This window comes from Lithobates pipiens, unplaced genomic scaffold (genome assembly GCF_037356315.1).
Source record: "Lithobates pipiens isolate NorthernLeopardFrog02 unplaced genomic scaffold, aLitPip1_a1.2 Scaffold_10, whole genome shotgun sequence".
In the NCBI taxonomy this organism is placed as follows: Eukaryota; Metazoa; Chordata; class Amphibia; order Anura; family Ranidae; genus Lithobates; species Lithobates pipiens.
Window position 1 is genome coordinate 17,177,558 of NW_027507686.1, and position 18,495 is coordinate 17,196,052.

Below are 18,495 nucleotides of genomic sequence, written 5' to 3' on the forward strand. Positions count from 1 at the left end.
AGAGCCCTGCGTGTTTGTAAACACAAGGCTCTGTGCTGTGATTGGCTACATAGCTAGGACCTGCAGACAAAATCCCGCGGTAGCCAGCGACAGCGCAGGAGCACCCCTAGCCTGGAACAGCTGGACGACATATATGTACGTGATCCAGCCTGCTCGTAGTAAATGTACTGTGGGTGGGTGGGCACTGGTAATGGAGTCGCTATGTCACTTATGTTGAATTCTTTTGGGGGTGCTGTATGTACAGACTGAGGAGATCTCTGGTCTGACTGTCTGAGGATTCTGCGGTGTACGATCTGAGGATGACGATTTTGTCGGTGCAGCTCTTAAGGAAGTCGGTCATTTTGTTCTTAAGGCCGGGCTTCGTCTCGTGCTTGGCGATGACCTTCAGGCTGTCCCACGATTCCCGGCACCTCTTCTCCAGCTGAACCAGACTATCCGCAAGATCGTCAAAGTCACCTGGGTGGCACATGGGAAAAAGTACACGTCAACCGTCACCTATCAGAATTCCGCTAATTCCCCTGTTCCCTCGGAAACTTCTTCTGTATCAGAAGAAGTTGGGACACAAAGCAGGTCCAAGTGAAGAAACTTACTTTGGAGGAGCGGGTTATAGCTGCGATTTCCGAGTACAGATCTGTCGTGTCGGGAAACTTCTCGATGACTATATTGGACATGTGATGGAGCAGTGTTTGCCGGTGTACGGTGTCCTTCACCTCCGACACCTTCTCCAGGTAGCTGAGGTCAAAGCCCTTGGCCTAGAACAGGAGACAAGACAGGTTGATGCAACTGACGCATACAAGGATGAAAAACTCAAGTACAGGAAGTGTCGCAGAAAAAAATTGGAGGGGACATTGTCACAGAATATCACACTTCTATGTACATCTGTTTTATTGCACGATAACACAAATTGCTAATCAGCCATTCAGATGGCAGCAACTCGATGCATTTAGGCATCTAGATGTGGTGAAGATGACTTGCTGAAGTTCAAAACGAGCATCAGAATGAGGAAGAAAAGGGGATTTACAGGTTAATCCATGCACGCTATACAGCCTGGATGGACGAATCCCCCTACTGAGCTACTGTATTCTGACAGCTGCCAGTGGCAAACAGTGGCTGTATTGGATTACATGCAGCTGCTGTTCAGCCGGCAATTTTCCACCCAGCATGTTTGATTTTTGAATGAAAGGATGTTGTACAGGAGGGGGGGGGGGGGGGGTCGACTTTTAGCTGGATTATCAGGAACTGGTCAGCTTCACTCTACACCAGCCTTTCTCAACACAGAGGAACCCTTGAAATACCCATATTTATCGGCGTATAACACGCACTTTTTCCCCTTTAAAATCAGGGGAAAATCACGGGTGCATGTTATACGCCGATCCTCCGCCATTTTGGAGCCTTTGGGTGGCTTTCGGCCGCCTTCGGACCTTCTCGGTGGCTTTCGGTGGTTTTCAGCCGCCTTCAGCCCTTCTCGTCGGCCGAAAACCACCCAAAAGCTGACGAGAAGGGCCGAAGGCCGACGAGAAGGGCCGAAGGCGGCCAAGAACTACCGAGCGCCGCAAAAATGCACAGGACATCTCGGAGGCGCCATTTTTAAAAATAAAAGCTGCAAATGACACTGACAAGGGAACAAGGCTGCATTGATGGACAAGGCTGAAATGATGGACAGGCTGCAAATGACACTGACAAGGATTCAGATGGACACTGATAAGGCTGCATTGATGGGCATTTCAATGTAAGTTTTTTTTCCTTAAACTTCCCTCCTAAAAGTTTTTTTCCTTAAAATTCCCTCCTAAACTTGGGGTTATACGCCAATAAATACGGTAGCTCTCCGGGCTCGAGGAACCCCTGCTAAAAATTTGAAATCTACAACTCATGATACATTAGTGTGATGGTCAGTGGGAATAATGATCCTTACACTTATGGTCATTGGGAAGAATTACCTCCTTACAGATAGCTAAAAAGATCAATGGAGTCAGTGGGAACTTATCTGAGAGGCAGAAATGGCCCAATACTGAAGGAACCCCTAAGCAACCTCTGGAGGAACCCTGGTTGAGAATCACTGCTCTACACCATGGGTCTTCAAACTACGGCCCTCCAGTTGTTCAGGAACTTTAATTGCCATCATGCCTAGTCATGTCTGTGAATGTCAGAGTTTTACAATGCCTCATGGGATGTGTAGTTTTGCAACAGGTGGAGGGCCGTAGTTTGAGGATCCCTGCTCTACACACTTCTAGTATTTGATGGGACTTTAGACTCACAGAATTGTGTGTTGGGAAGGAAGAGAAGGGAGATCGTTGCCAAACATCACATGACCAGTATATATCGGGGGTTCAGCACTCTGGATGCCGTGGCATCTTATGCCACGTACACACGATCAGAATTTTGTTCGGAAAAAGCTCTGATGGTTTTCCCGAAGGAATTCCGACGGGATTTCACTCAAGCTGCCTTGCCTACACACCGTCACACCAAATTCCGACCGTCAAGAACGCGGTGACGTGCAACACGTACGACGGGGCTAGACAAAGGAAGTTCAATACCCAGTAGCCAATAGCATCCATCTCGTAGTTGAATCTGAGCATGAGTGAGTTTTTGCGCGTCGGAATTGCACACACATGATTGGAATTTCCGATGGAGAGTTTTTCCACTGGAAAAAATTGAGAACATGCTCTCAAATGTTTGCTGGCGGGGATTTGGCCAGCTAAATTCCGATGGAGCGTACACATGGTCAAATTTTTCGATGAAAAGCTCTCATCGGTCTTTTGCTGGCCAAAATTCCGATCGCGTGTACGCGGCATTAGAGTGGGTGGGACCAGGCTGCTAACGCCAGAATAGAACACGGGTAAGGGTTTTTTTTTGGCATTTCAGGTATTTTACAAAGCGAAGGATTTAGTGAAGATGTATTCTAAATTATTATTTTTTGCCCCTCTAAACATTCAAGGCTCTCCACAGGAAAATAACGGCTCCATTATAACTCTACAGGTATACAGGCGGGTAACACAAAGCGGCACGACTCACGCTTGAACCGTTGAGGAAGTTGCCGACTGCCAGCAGTGAGGCCAGGATGACTTTGAACGTCTTGTTCTTGGAAAGCTGCTCCATGCCCAGCTTCAAATCAAACAGCGGCTCTGCGATTTCCTAGGAGAAGACACACAAGGCAGACCGTTATTTATCAACGCTCCCATTTAGTCCGGTGTTTCCAAACCTCATTCCACGAGTACCTCCAACAGGCCATATTTTGAGAATTTCCCTTTCAAAAAATAGTTAGCAGAAATACCAAAAGCCATTGACATTTATTTAAAGCACCTGTGCAAGTGCCACCTGTGGCAATCTTTGGTGCAATTTGAGTGCCATACACTACAATGTTAAATTACAAGTCGCAAACAAGTCTCAAGGAAGTTCCCAGTAAGTCGCAAGGAAGTTCCCAGTAAGTCGCAAGGAAGTTCCCAGCAAGTCGCAAGGAAGTTCCCAGCAAGTCGCAAGGAAGTTCCCAGCAAGTCGCAAGGAAGTTCCCAGAAAGTCGCACGGAAGTCACAAGCAGGTGGCAAGGAAGTTAGAAGTTGCAGGACTTTGGGATCAGCGGAAAGTGGATTACCTTCTCCATGGTCTCGTAGTCCAATTTGAAGGCCCAGAGCTGGAGGCGAGAGGTCAGGCCGCTAATAGAGGAGAGGGTAAGGAGGAATTGTTCAGCCGATCCGAGAGGCGTATCAGGGTTCCCTATCTGAGCCTCCTGAATCTTCTGCTTCTCCTCCTCTGTTGGGACCATCGTCAGAATTTTCTGGCATAAACAAAATGAAATCGGCTAATTATACAATCTGGACAGAAGAACACAGGAGAGCTTGAGACATGCAAGAAGACTTTAACTGGATGTAAAATATGTCCGTAATTTACAATGTCGACTATAAATAAAATGATATCACAATGTGGAGCATGGAACTGATTCTAGCCATAGGGAACCATCTTGGTTCTACGGAGCCTCCAATATACAAGCAGATGAGCCTCATTTCCTTTGTAGGAGATGTTCGGTAAGTGAGCAGTCAGCTGCTGTGATCGGATTAACCTACCGACGTCACCAGCGTAGACAGCTACAAGATAAGCCGGGCCACAGAGGTGAACACAACAAGTCGGGTGTTTATCCCAACAAACCAGCTGCTCTGTGCTATAATGTGCAAGCGGCCATAACCGGTATTGATGGAGGAATGGGGATGATGTGTAAAAGTTGACCTGAACACAACAGTGAAGATTTGTTTTTGTTTTTTAAAGGAACTTGCCGAGCGGAACCCAAAAATCTATTTTTTGTCTTAAATGTCTCTGAAAAATTGTAGAGTGTTTTCAGTGCCTGGGCACTCCAGTTTTGTAGCCTCGTAGCTGTATAAGGTACCTTAAAAAAGTATTCATACCCCTTGAAATTTCCCACATTTTGTCATGTTACAACCAAAAAAAACGTAAATGTATTTTATTGGGATTTTATGTGATAGACCAACACAAAGTGGCACATAATTGTGAAGTGGAAGGAAAATGAAGCAGAAGCAGGGAGTTCCTTGCACTGCAGGTCCTCAGGTACAGCTTTCTCCTCAGCAAGGGGAACAAAAAGCAGCACATTAGTGAGATCGCCAAATTGCACTACAAATCTGGGGAGGCTGATGGGGGGCGGAGGTGCCTTAGATCAGTGGTCATCAACCCTGTCCTCAGGGCCCACTAACAGGCCAGGTTTTATGTATTACCTTGGGGGAGATGCAGACTAGAATACGGCAATCACTGAGCAGCAAACGATATCACCTGTGATGTATTTCAGTTATCTTGCAAACCTGGCCTGTTAGTGGGCCCTGAGGACAGGAGTTGATGACCACTGACTTAGAAGATCTAACACTGAAGATACAGTGTCTTGAAAAAGTATTCACACCCCGTGAATTTTTCCACACTTTGTCAAGTTTGTCAACCAAAAACGCTAATGTGTTTTGTTGGGATTTTATGTGATAGACCAACACAAAGTGGCACATAATTGTGAAGTGGAAGGAAAATGATAAATGGTTTGCAACATTTTTTTTACAAATAAACGTCTAAAAAGTGTAGTGCACATTTGTATTCAGCCCCCTTTACAGACACCCCTAACTAAAATCTAGTGGAACCAATTGCCTTCAGAAGTCACCTAATTAGTAAATTGAGTCCACCTGTGTGTAGTTATTGAATCTCAGTATAAATACAGCTGTTCCGTGAAGCCCTCAGAGGTTTGTTAGAGAACCTTAGTGAGCAAACAGCATCATGGAGGCCAAGGAACACACCAGACAGGTCAGGGATAAAGTTGTGGAGAAGTATAAAGCAGGGTTAGGTTAGAAAAAAAAATACCCCAAGCTTTGAACGTCTCACGGAGCTCTGTTCAATCCATCATCCGAAAATGCAAAGAGTATGGCACGACTGCCAACCTACCAAGACATGGCCGTCCACCTAAACTGACCAGCCGTGGCAAGGAGAGCATTCATTAGAGAAGCAGCCAAGAGGCCCATGGTAACTCTGGAGGAGCTGCAGGAACTGGGAGACTAGTCAGGATTGAGGAAAAGATGAATGGGGTTTTTTATTTTTTAATAAATCATAGATTTCAAACTTCTTTCATGTTGTCATTATGGGGGATTGTTTGTAGAATTTTGAGGAAAATAATTAATGGAATCCATTTTGGAATAAGGCTGTAACATAACAAAATGTGGAAAAAGTGAAGCGTTGTGAATACTTTCCGAATGCACTGTACCAGGATTATGAGCTACAGTCCTGATATTGTTCTTTTCAGCTGGCAATTCTCTTTTAGGTAAAAGTGATCCTAGCAGCTAAACAGCCACTGGATCAGTTAAACAGGTGGAGGTAAAGGCACCACCCTCCATCCCGACCGCGTTTACCGGGCTCTCCCATCCCATCAGGGAACCTGGTGAAAATGCAACCAGCGGCATCGGCTTTCCCGGACACAGTGAGAGGAATTGATGTTCTTCCTCCCACTGTATGACATCAGAAACTGAAAGCGATGAGGATTTTGTTGCATCTGGTTACAGTCTGTTGTAAATAAGCCATTCCGGCCTCTAAAAACATCTGATCAAAAATCTCAGTTTGATCAGATACTTTGGAGGCCAGAGGAGAGATCTGGGGTCTAATAGACCCCAGATCTCTCCATAAAGAGGACCTGTCAGAGCCCATGCTATCATAAGGGATGTTGCTCATTCTATGTGATATTAATGATCCCCAAAATAAAAAAAAAGTAAATAAAAAATAAATAAAAAAAAGATACAGTGAAAAAAAAAAGTAACAATAATAATTAAAAAAAAATAAAGAGCCCTTGTTCTCCCATTCAAATGTAGGTCCTGTATGCATATGTAAACAGTGATTGCACCACACATATGAGGTATCGCCACAAATACTAGAAGAGCAATCACTTTAGCGCCATTCCTCCCATGTAACTCTAAACTGGTAACCTGTAAAGGCTTTTAAAGTGTCGCCTATGGAGATTTTTGGGTAACGTAGTTTGCTGCCATTTCACAGGCATACACTATATAAAGCGTGACATGTTAGGCATCTATTATGCGTATCATCTTTTATGTTTTACCAAAAATTGTGTATTATATAAAAAATTAAAGTGTATTTTTCCCCGAAGATTAGCATTTAATAAACAACTGTACAAATATTGTGCGACATAAAAAATTTACCATTTTATTCTACAGCGTCTCCGATTTAAAAAAATATATATATAATGCTTGGAGGTTCTAAGTCATTTTCTAGCAAGAAAAAAAAAATGCAGATTTTTACATCTATGAAAGAAATGTCAGAATTGGCTGAGACTGGAACTAGTTAAATGAGCAACAATGAGTTTTTTTACTTTCAATTTGATCTGTTTCAAGTGTCTCTAAATCAAGCACAGCGGCTAAAGTTTAGAGAACTGAGGCAGAGCATCACGGAGTCACTGGTGTGTATTTAATCAGGCCTGTGCAGTGTAGCATCCTCTCCCCTCGTTCTGCATGACCAATCATATTCAGACTTGCAAAGCGGGTTTAATTCAGAGTCAGTAACTTTCTGTATAAAATAACAGGATGGGTACTCACCTCTATGCCTTCTTTGCTGATTGCATATTCGTCAAAATTCAAGATGGCCGTCTTGATGATGTGCACAGTGGGGAGGACGGTAAGGCCAATGTTAATGGCATTGCTCCTCTTGGGGTCCAGAACAACTAGAGTCTGCTTCTTTGCATCTACCCCTTTCTGTGGCAAGGAAAACAGAAATTGCTTAGACCGGTTCTCTTTTCACAAATTCAACTATTGACTAAAATAATCCGCTTTTGCTGCATGAGTCTGCATGTGTGGGTGCTTAACAGACAATGTGACATTGCTACTGGTCACCTGCAAGCCTCTTCTTACATCCTAAAGTGTCCTGCTGGCCACCCGTGCATTACAACCTGATTGTAAAATCTACTGTAGAACAACAGAGAAGAGCAGTAGCCTCTGTAATGTTTTTTAGAAACATAAGGCAAACACAAAAACCTAAAGAAGAACTATCATTACACTTTTTCTCAGAATTGATATGAATAGGACTGCCTGCACAGGGATGCATGGAATACCTGTGCATCCCCCCTTGCAGGTAAACATGGCCCTCACACTTGCATGCACTGTAGTGAATGAGGCCTTATACGTAATACTGTTATAACAATATAACAGGATATGGTGAGAGGGACCAAAAGGAACCAAATGCTCTCTACAGAAGCCACTCTAAAGATCTTCAAAAACTACCTAAAACTAGCTAAATATCTTCAAAGGCTTCCTAAAGATCTTTAAAAACCATCCTAAAGATCTTCAAACACTTTATCTCTACAAGATTTATTTTCATCAAAACACAATGGGCTTACTCCTCGTAGAAAAATGGATGAAATCACACCAATAGTTTCCTTATGCCTCTAGGTTTGCATTCATCTTACCCCCACACTTCCTAACTTTTTAAAGATCTTGAAAACCTTCCCAAAAATCTTCAAAACCTTCCCAAAAATCTTCAAAAACACCCCAAAAATCTTCAAAACACCCCAAAAATCTTCAAACACATCCCAACTTAACAAAGATTGTCAAAAGCTTCCTGACTTCCTAAAGATCATCAAAAACTTCCCAAAAATCGTCAAAAACTTCATAAAGAGCTTTAAAAATGTCCTAAAGATCTTCAAACACTTCCTAGAGATCTTCAAAAAAATTCCCAATTTCCCAAAGATCGTCAACAACTTCCAAAAACGTAATCTTTACAAGACTTATAGTCATCAAAAAACAATGGGCTTACTCCTCGAAGGAAAATGGGTGAAGCCATGCCATAATTTCCTTTAGCTCCTAGGTTTGCATGATTCCCCTCCCCACTTCCTAATGATCTTCAAAAACTGTATAAAGATCTTCAAAAACGACCCAAATATCGTCAAAGGCTTCCTAACTCCCTAAAGATCTTTAAAAACCATCCTAAAGATCTTCAAAGACTTTATCTCTACAACATTTATTTTCATCAAAACACAATGGGCTTACTCCTCATAGAAAAATGGATGAAATCACACCAATAGTTTCCTTATGCCTCTAGGTTTGCATGCATCTTACCCCCACACTTCCTAACTTTTTAAAGATCTTCAAAAACTCCCCAAAATCTTCAAAAACATTCTAAAGAGCTTAAAAAACATCCTAACTTACTAAAGATTGTCAAAAGCTTCCTAACTTCCTAAAGATCGTCAAAAACTTCCCAAAAATCTTCAAAAACTTCCTAAAGAGCTTTAAAAACGTCCTAAAGATCTTCAAACACTTCCTAGAGATCTTCAGAAAATTTCTAATTTCCCAAAGATCATCAGCAACTTCCAAAAACGTAACCTTTAGAAGACTTATAGTCATCAAAAAACAATGGGCTTACTACTCGAAGGAAAATGGGTGCCATAATTTCCTTATGCTCCAAGGTTTGCATGATTCCCCTCCCCACTTCCTACTGATCTTCAAAAACTGTCTAAAGATCTTCAAAAACAACCTAAATATCTTCAAAGGCATCCTAACTCCCTAAAGATCTTTAAAAACCTCCTAACTTCCTAAAGTTTGTCAAAAACATCATCTCAACAAAATTGAATTTAATCAAAAAACAACTGGCTTACTCCTTTCCTTACGCCTTTGCATGTATCTTTCTCCCCACTAACCTAAAATTAGACATACTCTTCACTTTTTGGATTGATGAGGGATTTCAGAGATGCAGAAACGTTCTGTTTTGACAAGACTCTGCTGTCCATTGCAGTCGAGACATATTATTGTAGATTGTATAAATCAGAGGAGTTCTTGTTTTTTTTTTTTTTTTTTTTTAAGTATACAGGTACATCTCGAAAAATGTTAATTTTATCAAAAAGTTAATCTATTTCAGTAATTCAATTCAAAAAGTGAAACTCATTATGTAGATTCATTACACACAGAGTGATATATTTCAAAGATTTCTTTCTTTTAATTTTGATGATTATGGCCTACAGCTAGTGAAAGCCCAAAACTCAGTATCTCAGAAAATTAGAATATTACATAAGACCAATAAATAAAAAAATAAAAAAAGGAGTTATCCCTGTTGCTTGTGCATCTTTTTCTACCACACTTTTTCCTTCCACTCAACTGTCTATTCTATTAATATGCTTGGATACAGCACTCTGAACAGCCAGCTTCTTTAGCAATGACCTTTTGTGACTTACCCTCCTTGTGGAGGGCGTCAATGACTGTCTTCTGGACAACTGTCAAGTCAGCAGTCTTCCCCATGATTGGGTAACCTACTGAACCTGACTGAGAGTCCTTTTAAAAGTTCAGGAAATCTTTACAGGTGTTTTGAGTCAATTAACTTAATTTATAGCATTTGCTTTATGTTTTTTCTGGATTTTTGGTTGATATTCTGTATCTCTCATTTAAAAAAATAAACAATATAAAAATTATAGACCCTTCATTTCTTTGTAAGTGGGCAAACATACAAAATCTGCAGGGGATCAAATAATTATTTTCCTCACTGTATGTCTGGTTGTTTATAAAATCCAGAATCTATTTTATTCAGATTCTTAGATCATAAGAAGCCAACGTATTTCGGGGGATCGAAGGCTCCTCCTTTATCATGGCTCAAGACTGTTGTACAAGGTATGTACTGAGCTGGACATTTTTTTCTGGTTGCACTGGAGCAAACCTCCATACAAAGTACAACTTCCTTAGTCACCTCTATGTTTCACCAGAAAGAGTTCCCCTTACTTACTGTGGTTGGGACAAAATCGCTGCAAAGTGAAAAGATACCCCTATTATACAGTTGTCACCAGAACAAGTTTATGGTAGACCACTCTCATCTTGTTCTGGTGACAATGGAACAATATTAAGGGTAAGGGTCCTTTCACACGGGGCGGATCAGTTCTGATCCGCCCCGTGGATATCCGTTTGCTCAGCGGGGATCACTCCGTCGATCCCCGCTGAGCAGGAAGAGGACAGGTCCGTCTCTGCACACTGTGCAGGGACAGACCTGTCACAGCGCCGCTCTCCCCTATGGGAGATCGGATGACGACGGATCGCAGTGCCCGTCGTCACCCGATCCGATCCGCAGACGGATGGAAAAATAGCTTTTTCCTCCGTCACACTTTTTCGGATCGGAGCGGGTCGGATGTCAGCGGACATGTCACCGCTGACATCCGACGCTCCATAGACCTCTATGGAGCACCCGTTCAGGTCGGCCTGAAAAACTGACCGGCGGACCTGAACGGAACGTCAGTGTGAAAGGGGCCTAAGTCTCCTCAGTTGGGACAAGCAGACTGCCACAACAACCTCCACAGATCTTTTAACCCTTCCACATTATATTTAAAAAAAAAAAGGTTTTGGCTTTCTATGCATTTTAAATATATAGTTTGGAGTTCTTGGTGCTTTTTTTACATGTTCGATTTACTTTACAGTTACCAGAGAAACCCACAAAATGGTGGCCACCTACACACAGACACCAACTCTTTGTTGCATAAATGTGAAAGAGGTGGGTAAAAAGATGGCTTCAACTCCTGTTTTCCACCTGTAGAGAACTCCTCAGACGTGTTTCGCTCTTTTCATGGCTTAATTGTAGATGACTTCAGTTCCTGTTCTCCACCTATAGAGAGCTCCTCAGATGCGTTTCGCCCCTTTCAGGGCTTAATCATAGATGCCTCTATGATTAAGCCCCGACAATGGGCAAACCACGTATGAAGAGTTCTCCACTGGTGGAGGACAGGATCTGAAGCCATTTATGATTAAGCCATGAAAAGGGCAGAATGCGTCAGAGGAGTTATCTACAAATGGCGAATAGGTGCTGAAACCATATTTTTGCCCATCTCATTTACATTTATGCAACAGGGGGTCGGGAACTGTGTGCAAACAGCCACCATTTTCTTGAAGTCTACTGGAGCATGACAACCGATGCTGTCCGTCTTGCACCTGTATTTTCACATGCTGATCCGACTGACACAGGTTTGGGCAGGGAATTCGAGAGCTACTATTTTCATTGTTTTGGGAAACCAGCTATGGTAACTTTCATCTCATATTCACCTTGGAAGTAACTAGCTCTTTGGCTTTGGATTCAAAAAGATGTTCAAGCTTCTCAGTGTCCACCATCACCTTATCCAGAGACTCCCACAAGGTGCCTTTGCCAAATTTCCCCCGACTCTGGCAGTCTGCCTCCTTCATCTCTTTCCAGAACAGTTTCACTGTCTTCCTCTTCTTATTAAATGCTGGTGCGATAGAGTCCATAGACATAGTACTGAAACTGGGTGGAGCCGGGGGCGGTGGTGGCAACTGTGGGCGTGCACCAGGTGGAGGTGGGGGGCACATAGGGGGTGGTGGGAGAGGTGAGGGAAAACCGGGGCACCCGCCAAATGGGGGTGGTGGAGGAGGGGGTGGCAGAGGAAATCCTGGAAGAGCTGGGGGAGAGGAATAGTTTGCCATGGATGGTCGGGAAGACAAAACAGATTCTGAGGCCTCAAAATCGAGAACGTCAAAGTCCTCCTCCTCACACAGGTCAGTAAAGTCCAAATCTTTAATCTTAAGCTCTGTCTGAGGCTGCGGTGGCGTCTTCTCCCACAGAGTTTCGGCCGGTTTCTTAAAGGGCGTCATAAGTGTTTTTTCGAGGTTCTTGGCATTAGTCTCTGCATCAATGCTGTACTGAGCTCGCACGCCTTTGCGCGGATCTGAGCCATTCTCAATGGGGACTTTGGTGGGAGAACTCTCGGCCTCGCATGGGTCAGTCCTCGGTGTAGGAGCTCTCCTGTCCCTTGGTGGTTTCCCTACGTCGTTTGCAGCAGCGTTCTTTGCATTGAGCAGTTCTGTGTCCAGGTCAGAGCTCTGCTTTTTGTTGAACATGTCCAGCATGAACTTCTTAGAGCTGCCTCGGTCTGTAGTAGGCGGAGGAACAGGGCTGACTAAAGAAGGAAGAATGGACATATTAAAGGATGACATTGGTTAGTAACATAAAAAACACAGAAGAAACACAAACTAAAAAGCCATTAACCTCCCAAACTTTGGCTTTAGATGCACTTTACACAGTCTGAGGTTAAAGTATCAGTCCACCTAATGCAGACATATCAACGTTTGGTAGATACTGGTGGGTTACACAATCTATTCTCCTTTGGTGCAACATTGGGACTAGGTTGTGAAATGTTAGGTGATGGGAGTTCTCATCTCTGCACAATATCTTCTGGGGTCGTTTATTCTTAATTATGGAGAATGCAACAGGTGGGACCATCAAAACTCCAAGTAAACCTACATTTGCATGGAATATCATATTAAAGACTAATCCCAACTTTCATTTAAAGAGGAAGTAAACCCTAATGGGTTTACTTCCTCTTTGATTCCCTGCAAAGGTAAAGCATAATGGACTACTGTGCATCGCATAGTAGTCCATTATGTGTCACTTACCTGACACAGGAGCCAGCGAAGTCACCGCTGTCCCCTGTAGTTCCGAGCGTCCATCATCTTCGTGGGTCTCTGTGGGTCTCGCTCCTCCGGCACTGTGATTCGCTGGAGCAGCGATGACGTCACTCCCGCGCATGCACACGGGAGCCGACACTCGCAGCATATCGCCGCGATCTGCGGCTTACCCAGTACGCCTGCGCGCCGCTGTCTACGGTGCATGCGCGGAATTCAAGGCTTCCTCTAATTGGCTAAAGTGGAGATTGTGATATCTGCCCGCCTCTCCTCCTCAGCCAATCAGAGGAAGCACTGTATTCGTTCATAAAATGCAAAGCTTCCTGTGAGTGGCTGAGCATTACTCAACCCAACTCAAGTTCTGGGATAGATCGCAAAGTCCCCATGCTGCTGCCAGAACACAGCGCTGTATAATGTACATGAAGTGAATGCTACATACAATTTATACACTGCCAAACAGTGAGTGCATGTATTATTGAAAGTTAAATGAAGGCTGGAGTTAGGCTTTAAGCCTTCACTGTGTGTAAGTGCCAAACAATAACCTTGGAGAAGTGTGAATGGGGGGGGGGGGGGGGGTGCTGGATTCTAAATTCTTATGAACTTGTGGTGTGGAGCAGAGCCTACTAAATACATCACAATGACTCTGCTTAGGTAGCTCTCAGAGCACAAGAAGGCCTCTGGGAGGTACCTCAGATGAAGACCGCCAAGGTATTTTGGAAGAGGAGTACCATTCCAAAGATCAAGAATTCAAGAGAGCCTACTATACCGATATTTTGACTTACTTTGAATTTGATATCAACATATTAGTACAGTATGTTTAGTAGCACATCAAGCCCTTTTGAAGGGCACCCTTAAAAACTCAAAAATGAGCTTGAACTCAATCTCTGGTATGGCGCTCTCTTCCAAAACTTCTTTAGCAATGGATTCAGTCTGTGAGCTGTGGCTCATCTCAAAATACGGTAAGTGTTGCGTCTGAGTAAGTGACGGGTTGATGGTATTTCTTGCCTGGCTCTGATTCGGGTTCCTCTTTCTCTTCTTCTCGTTCCTCCCTCTCCAAGGTGCTGCTGGCAGAGGAATCGCTGGACCCAGAACACAGCTCTTTCTCATTGACACTTTCATTTTTCTCTTCCTTCTCACTGAGATCTCCCTTTCCTGTGTCCAACAGAGGGGGGGGGGAATCAATACACACTCGCCCAAGGGGCAGAGGAGAAGCCATGCTCATAGGGGGCACAGGGTGCATGCAAATCCCAGGCAGGGAGCGGAATATAAGGACTTGTCTACCGATCTATGGATGGATGAGGGTGGGTGGTGAGGGGACATGCATATGGGATAACAATTAATGGGAAGGGCCTAGACTACACCAAGACTACTATGATAAAAATCAATAGTTTAGTAGATCAGATGCAAACATGCATGAATTGAGCACAGGTCAAATACAGTATTTTCCAGCCATGCAATGTTATATTCTGTGTATGAGTAACTCTATTCATCACAATGAAACACATGTCAAAGGGAAACTATTACTTCTGAGAATTTATATCCACCTTTTTTTTTTATCAGTGTCGATGGCCGTGGTGTTGCAGATCTGCACTGAAACAGGAGGCAGGCTTCCGGTGAAGTCATTTTTGGAAGAACAGGACTTCCTTTGGTCCTAACTGGACAAAATGGTCTTCTCTAACTCTAGAGCCCCATTGGCATCATCATAAAATTGCGGCATGGACCTCAGATAGCCATGCATGCCTTGCATCTAGAACTTCTGTTTGCAAAAATTACTAAATGTACAACCTTTGTACTGGGTCAGTATAGTCACCCTGACATCTAGAACGTATACACACACACACACACACACACACACACACACAACATGACCATCGTGGCTTTTATTACTTTTTTTTTTTTGTAAAGGTGAAAGCGCAGCCACATTTTTTATTTTTTTTAATAAAATGGCTGCCTCCAACTCTAGTATTCAACTTGTACAGGAATTACACAACTAAATGACTTCTTGTACGGATATAAAGATACAACCTGGCTGTATCAATCTCTAGAACAGTGGTCTCAAAAACTGTGGCACAGGGACCAGATGCTTCCCCTTATCTGGCATTATTTCTGCCACTGACACCAGCAATGAGGCACTATCCCTCCTCCCACTCGTACCAACGATATCAATGATGGGGCACCATTCCTCCCACTGACACCAATGATGGGACACTATTCCTCCCATTGACACAAATGATGGGGAACTGTTCCTCCCACTGACACCAATGATGGGACAATATTGCTCCCACCGACACCAATGATGGGACAATATTGCTCCCACCGACACCAATGATGGGGCACTATTGCTCCCACCGACACCAATGATGGGGCACTATTGCTCCCACCGACACCAATGATGGGGCACTATTGCTCCCACCGACACCAATGATGGGGCACTATTGCTCCCACCGACACCAATGATGGGGCACTATTGCTCCCACCGAAACCAATGATGGGGATTTATTCCTCCCACTGACACCAATGATGGGACACTATTCCTCCCACTGATACCAATGATAGAACACTATTCCTCCCACTGACACCAGTGATGGGGCACCATTCTTCCCGCTGACACCAATGATGGGACACTATTGCTCCCACCGACACCAATGATGGAGCACTATTCCTTCCACTGATACCAATGATGGGCACTATTCCTTCCACTGACAACAATGATGGAGCACTATTCCTCCCGCTGACACCAATGATGGGACACTATTGCTCCCACCGACACCAATGATGGGGCACTATTCCTTCCACGGATACCAATGATGGGCACTATTCCTTCCACTGACAACAATGATGGGGCACTATTCCTCCCACTGACACCAATGATGGAACACTATTCCTCCCACTGACACCAGTGATGGGGCACCATTCCTCCCGCTGACACCAATGATGGGACACTATTGCTCCCACCGACACCAATGATGGGGCACTATTCCTTCCACTGATACCAATGATGGGCACTATTCCTTCCACTGACACCAATGATGGGGCACTATTCCTTCCACTGATACCAATGATGGAGCACTATTCCTCCCACTGACACCAATGATGGGGCACTATTCCTCCCACTGACACCAATGATGGGACACTATTCCTCCCACTGACACCAATGAGGAGGCATTATTTCTCCCACTGATACCAATGATGGAGCACTATTCTTCCCACTAACACCAATGATGGGGCACTATTGCTTCCACCGACACCAAAGATGGGGTGCTATTCCTCCCAGTAACAACAATGGTGCACCATTCCTACTACATAGAGCAAATTAATTTGAAAAATAGTAACTACAATTGGCAAGTACAAATCAACAAGATTTTATGGATACAGCATAATAGGATAGAATTCCCAACATGTTTCACCCATATCAGGCTTCTTCAGGGTATGCTGTCCAACTAGAGGTACAAGCCTTCTGGGTCTCTTGAAATATTGGTCAAATCACTAAAGGGTCACAGGTGTCTATCTGTGGCCAGAGAACCATGTGCTAAAGGTGTGATTATAGGGGGCATTCAAGGACCGAAAAAACGTTCTGCAGTGGACTCAATACCAAGGGACGAATGCTGTCGAAAACCGCCAGTACTTATTGATAAGACTGGCATTTAACGACAGCATGTATGTGTCCCTGGGTTCCAGCAGCCGTGGTTTTACGAGTGTTTCGCAATATGAGCTGTATTTATTTATTTTTTTAAATCTCGACTCGATTTGCGAGTGTTGTCTCGCAAGACGAGCAGGATTCAAGCCTCTGGGGTGTGCAGTAACGCATGTGGCAAGAGGTGGGGGGAGGGGGCACCGGAGATATTTCCAAGTGTCTTCACAGCTGCATAGTTTCCCTTTACATGGTATAAGGCGAGTATGTGAGCATCCACAGCCATACCTTCATTCTGCTCACTGCCGTCCTCCGGCTGTTCGCCTGCCGACTCCTCTTCTTCTTCCTCGTTGCTGCCATTTCGCACGGCTTCCGCCAACATCTCCTGCCTTCCTTTGGACAAGGCGGACATTTTCTCCAGCTCGGTGGCCGCCAGATTCTCCAGGAAACGGTTTCTAAAGTGAAAATACACATCGGTTATTTAACCTGGTAGGATTGCAAAAAAAATAAAAAATATCTGGAATCATTGAAAATAACCCAGTAAAATTTAAAGGACTGAAAATGCCTAAAAGAAAAATGTAAATTACCGGAAAAAAAAGTGAGCATCACAAATATATTTGTAAAATTCCCCATGTTAACACAGAAAACAAAGTACCTAACAAGTAGGACATTCAGCTGTGTAAACCTCTGCCACAGGTCCAGTAAAAACCCAACAGAGGTTCTAATATTTGCCCTATATCTGATTACACTTTGGGGGTCTATACAGATATCTTCGGCATTCACATAGGCCCAAACAATGACCACTGTATTGTTTGTGATATGATTATGCTCTATGATCATCAGCTCCATCCAGTGGCCAAAATGCAGTATCTTTCTAAAATACCTCAATGAAAATAAAAATTGCGAATTAAAGCCACTAGATGGCGCTTACGATCATAGGAGATAATCATATTACAAACAGCATGGTGATAATTTGTTTGGCATATGCATACTTGCATTGATCCAAGCTGGACCAATGTAACTATATACAATAAAATACCCGGAGTTTAGCTTTAATTATGAATCGTTTTAATAAAAGAAAACATTTTAAACATCTGTGCCTACTTCATCAGGGCCACGTGGGGCAGTGACAATGAGCATTAGTGTGAAATGAAGTACAAGACCTAAAACGGGAGTGCTGGATAACAAAACTAAAATGGATACTGTAGACATGTCACTGGAGAAGTGATCGAGGGGGTGTACATCTCACCTAGGTTGCTACACAGTGTGAGATGGTAAATCCAGGATGGATCAGTTTCTCAGCAGCGATATGCTGCTGAGTTGTTATTTAATTTTGCCGGGCCTGGGTTTATATGGAATGGCAGGTAGGTTTGGTAGAGGGACCTGTCATTCCACATCCCCCGATCCAGTTCTGGGTTTGGGATCAGGTGAGCTTGGATCCTAATTAGCCTGGGAAGCTAAAGGCTCTGTAGGGTCTGCAGGTGATTGCTTCTCAGCCAGGGAATGAACAATCTGTGTGTTGAAGGAAGCTGCAAGCACAGCCACTGCTGGAGCTAAAACTCACCCTGCGATATCCAGGCGAAAGACGCTGTGTTTGTAAGTGTCAGATAGGTGAGCAGAACCTGTTAGTAAGCGCCCAGCCGGGCTAGGACTTTTATTTTTGTTGTACTTAGAAAGCACGGTGTTGCTGTATATTTTGTTTGCTGGACTGTTTGTACCACGAATAAACGCCAAGATCTGCTTTATCAAATTCCAAGTCTGCTGTGAACTGTGTCCAAACACACCCTACCCCGGGAAGATCCCTTACAATTGGTGGAGGTAGCGGGCAACGCGGTTGCTAGGGGCAACGGTGTGGACAGACTTGGCTACAGCTGCTGATGTCCTGGGTGAAAGCTGCAACTACACTCCAAAAACAGTCCAGCAACATGGAGGAGATGCTGAAGCAGTTTA

General features: G+C 43.8%; 1 protein-coding gene across 1 annotated transcript in view; it reads right to left on the reverse strand.

The window, feature by feature from the left end:
* FHOD1 (formin homology 2 domain containing 1) overlaps positions 1–18,495 on the reverse strand; it is a 188,680-nt gene that overhangs the window by 8,788 nt on the left and 161,397 nt on the right. The window contains 9 exon segments of the mRNA XM_077451885.1: positions 268–295; positions 298–456; positions 587–752; positions 3,013–3,132; positions 3,590–3,772; positions 7,074–7,229; positions 11,541–12,409; positions 13,920–14,066; positions 16,834–17,000. Coding sequence (XP_077308011.1) covers positions 268–295; positions 298–456; positions 587–752; positions 3,013–3,132; positions 3,590–3,772; positions 7,074–7,229; positions 11,541–12,409; positions 13,920–14,066; positions 16,834–17,000 — 1,995 coding nt within the window.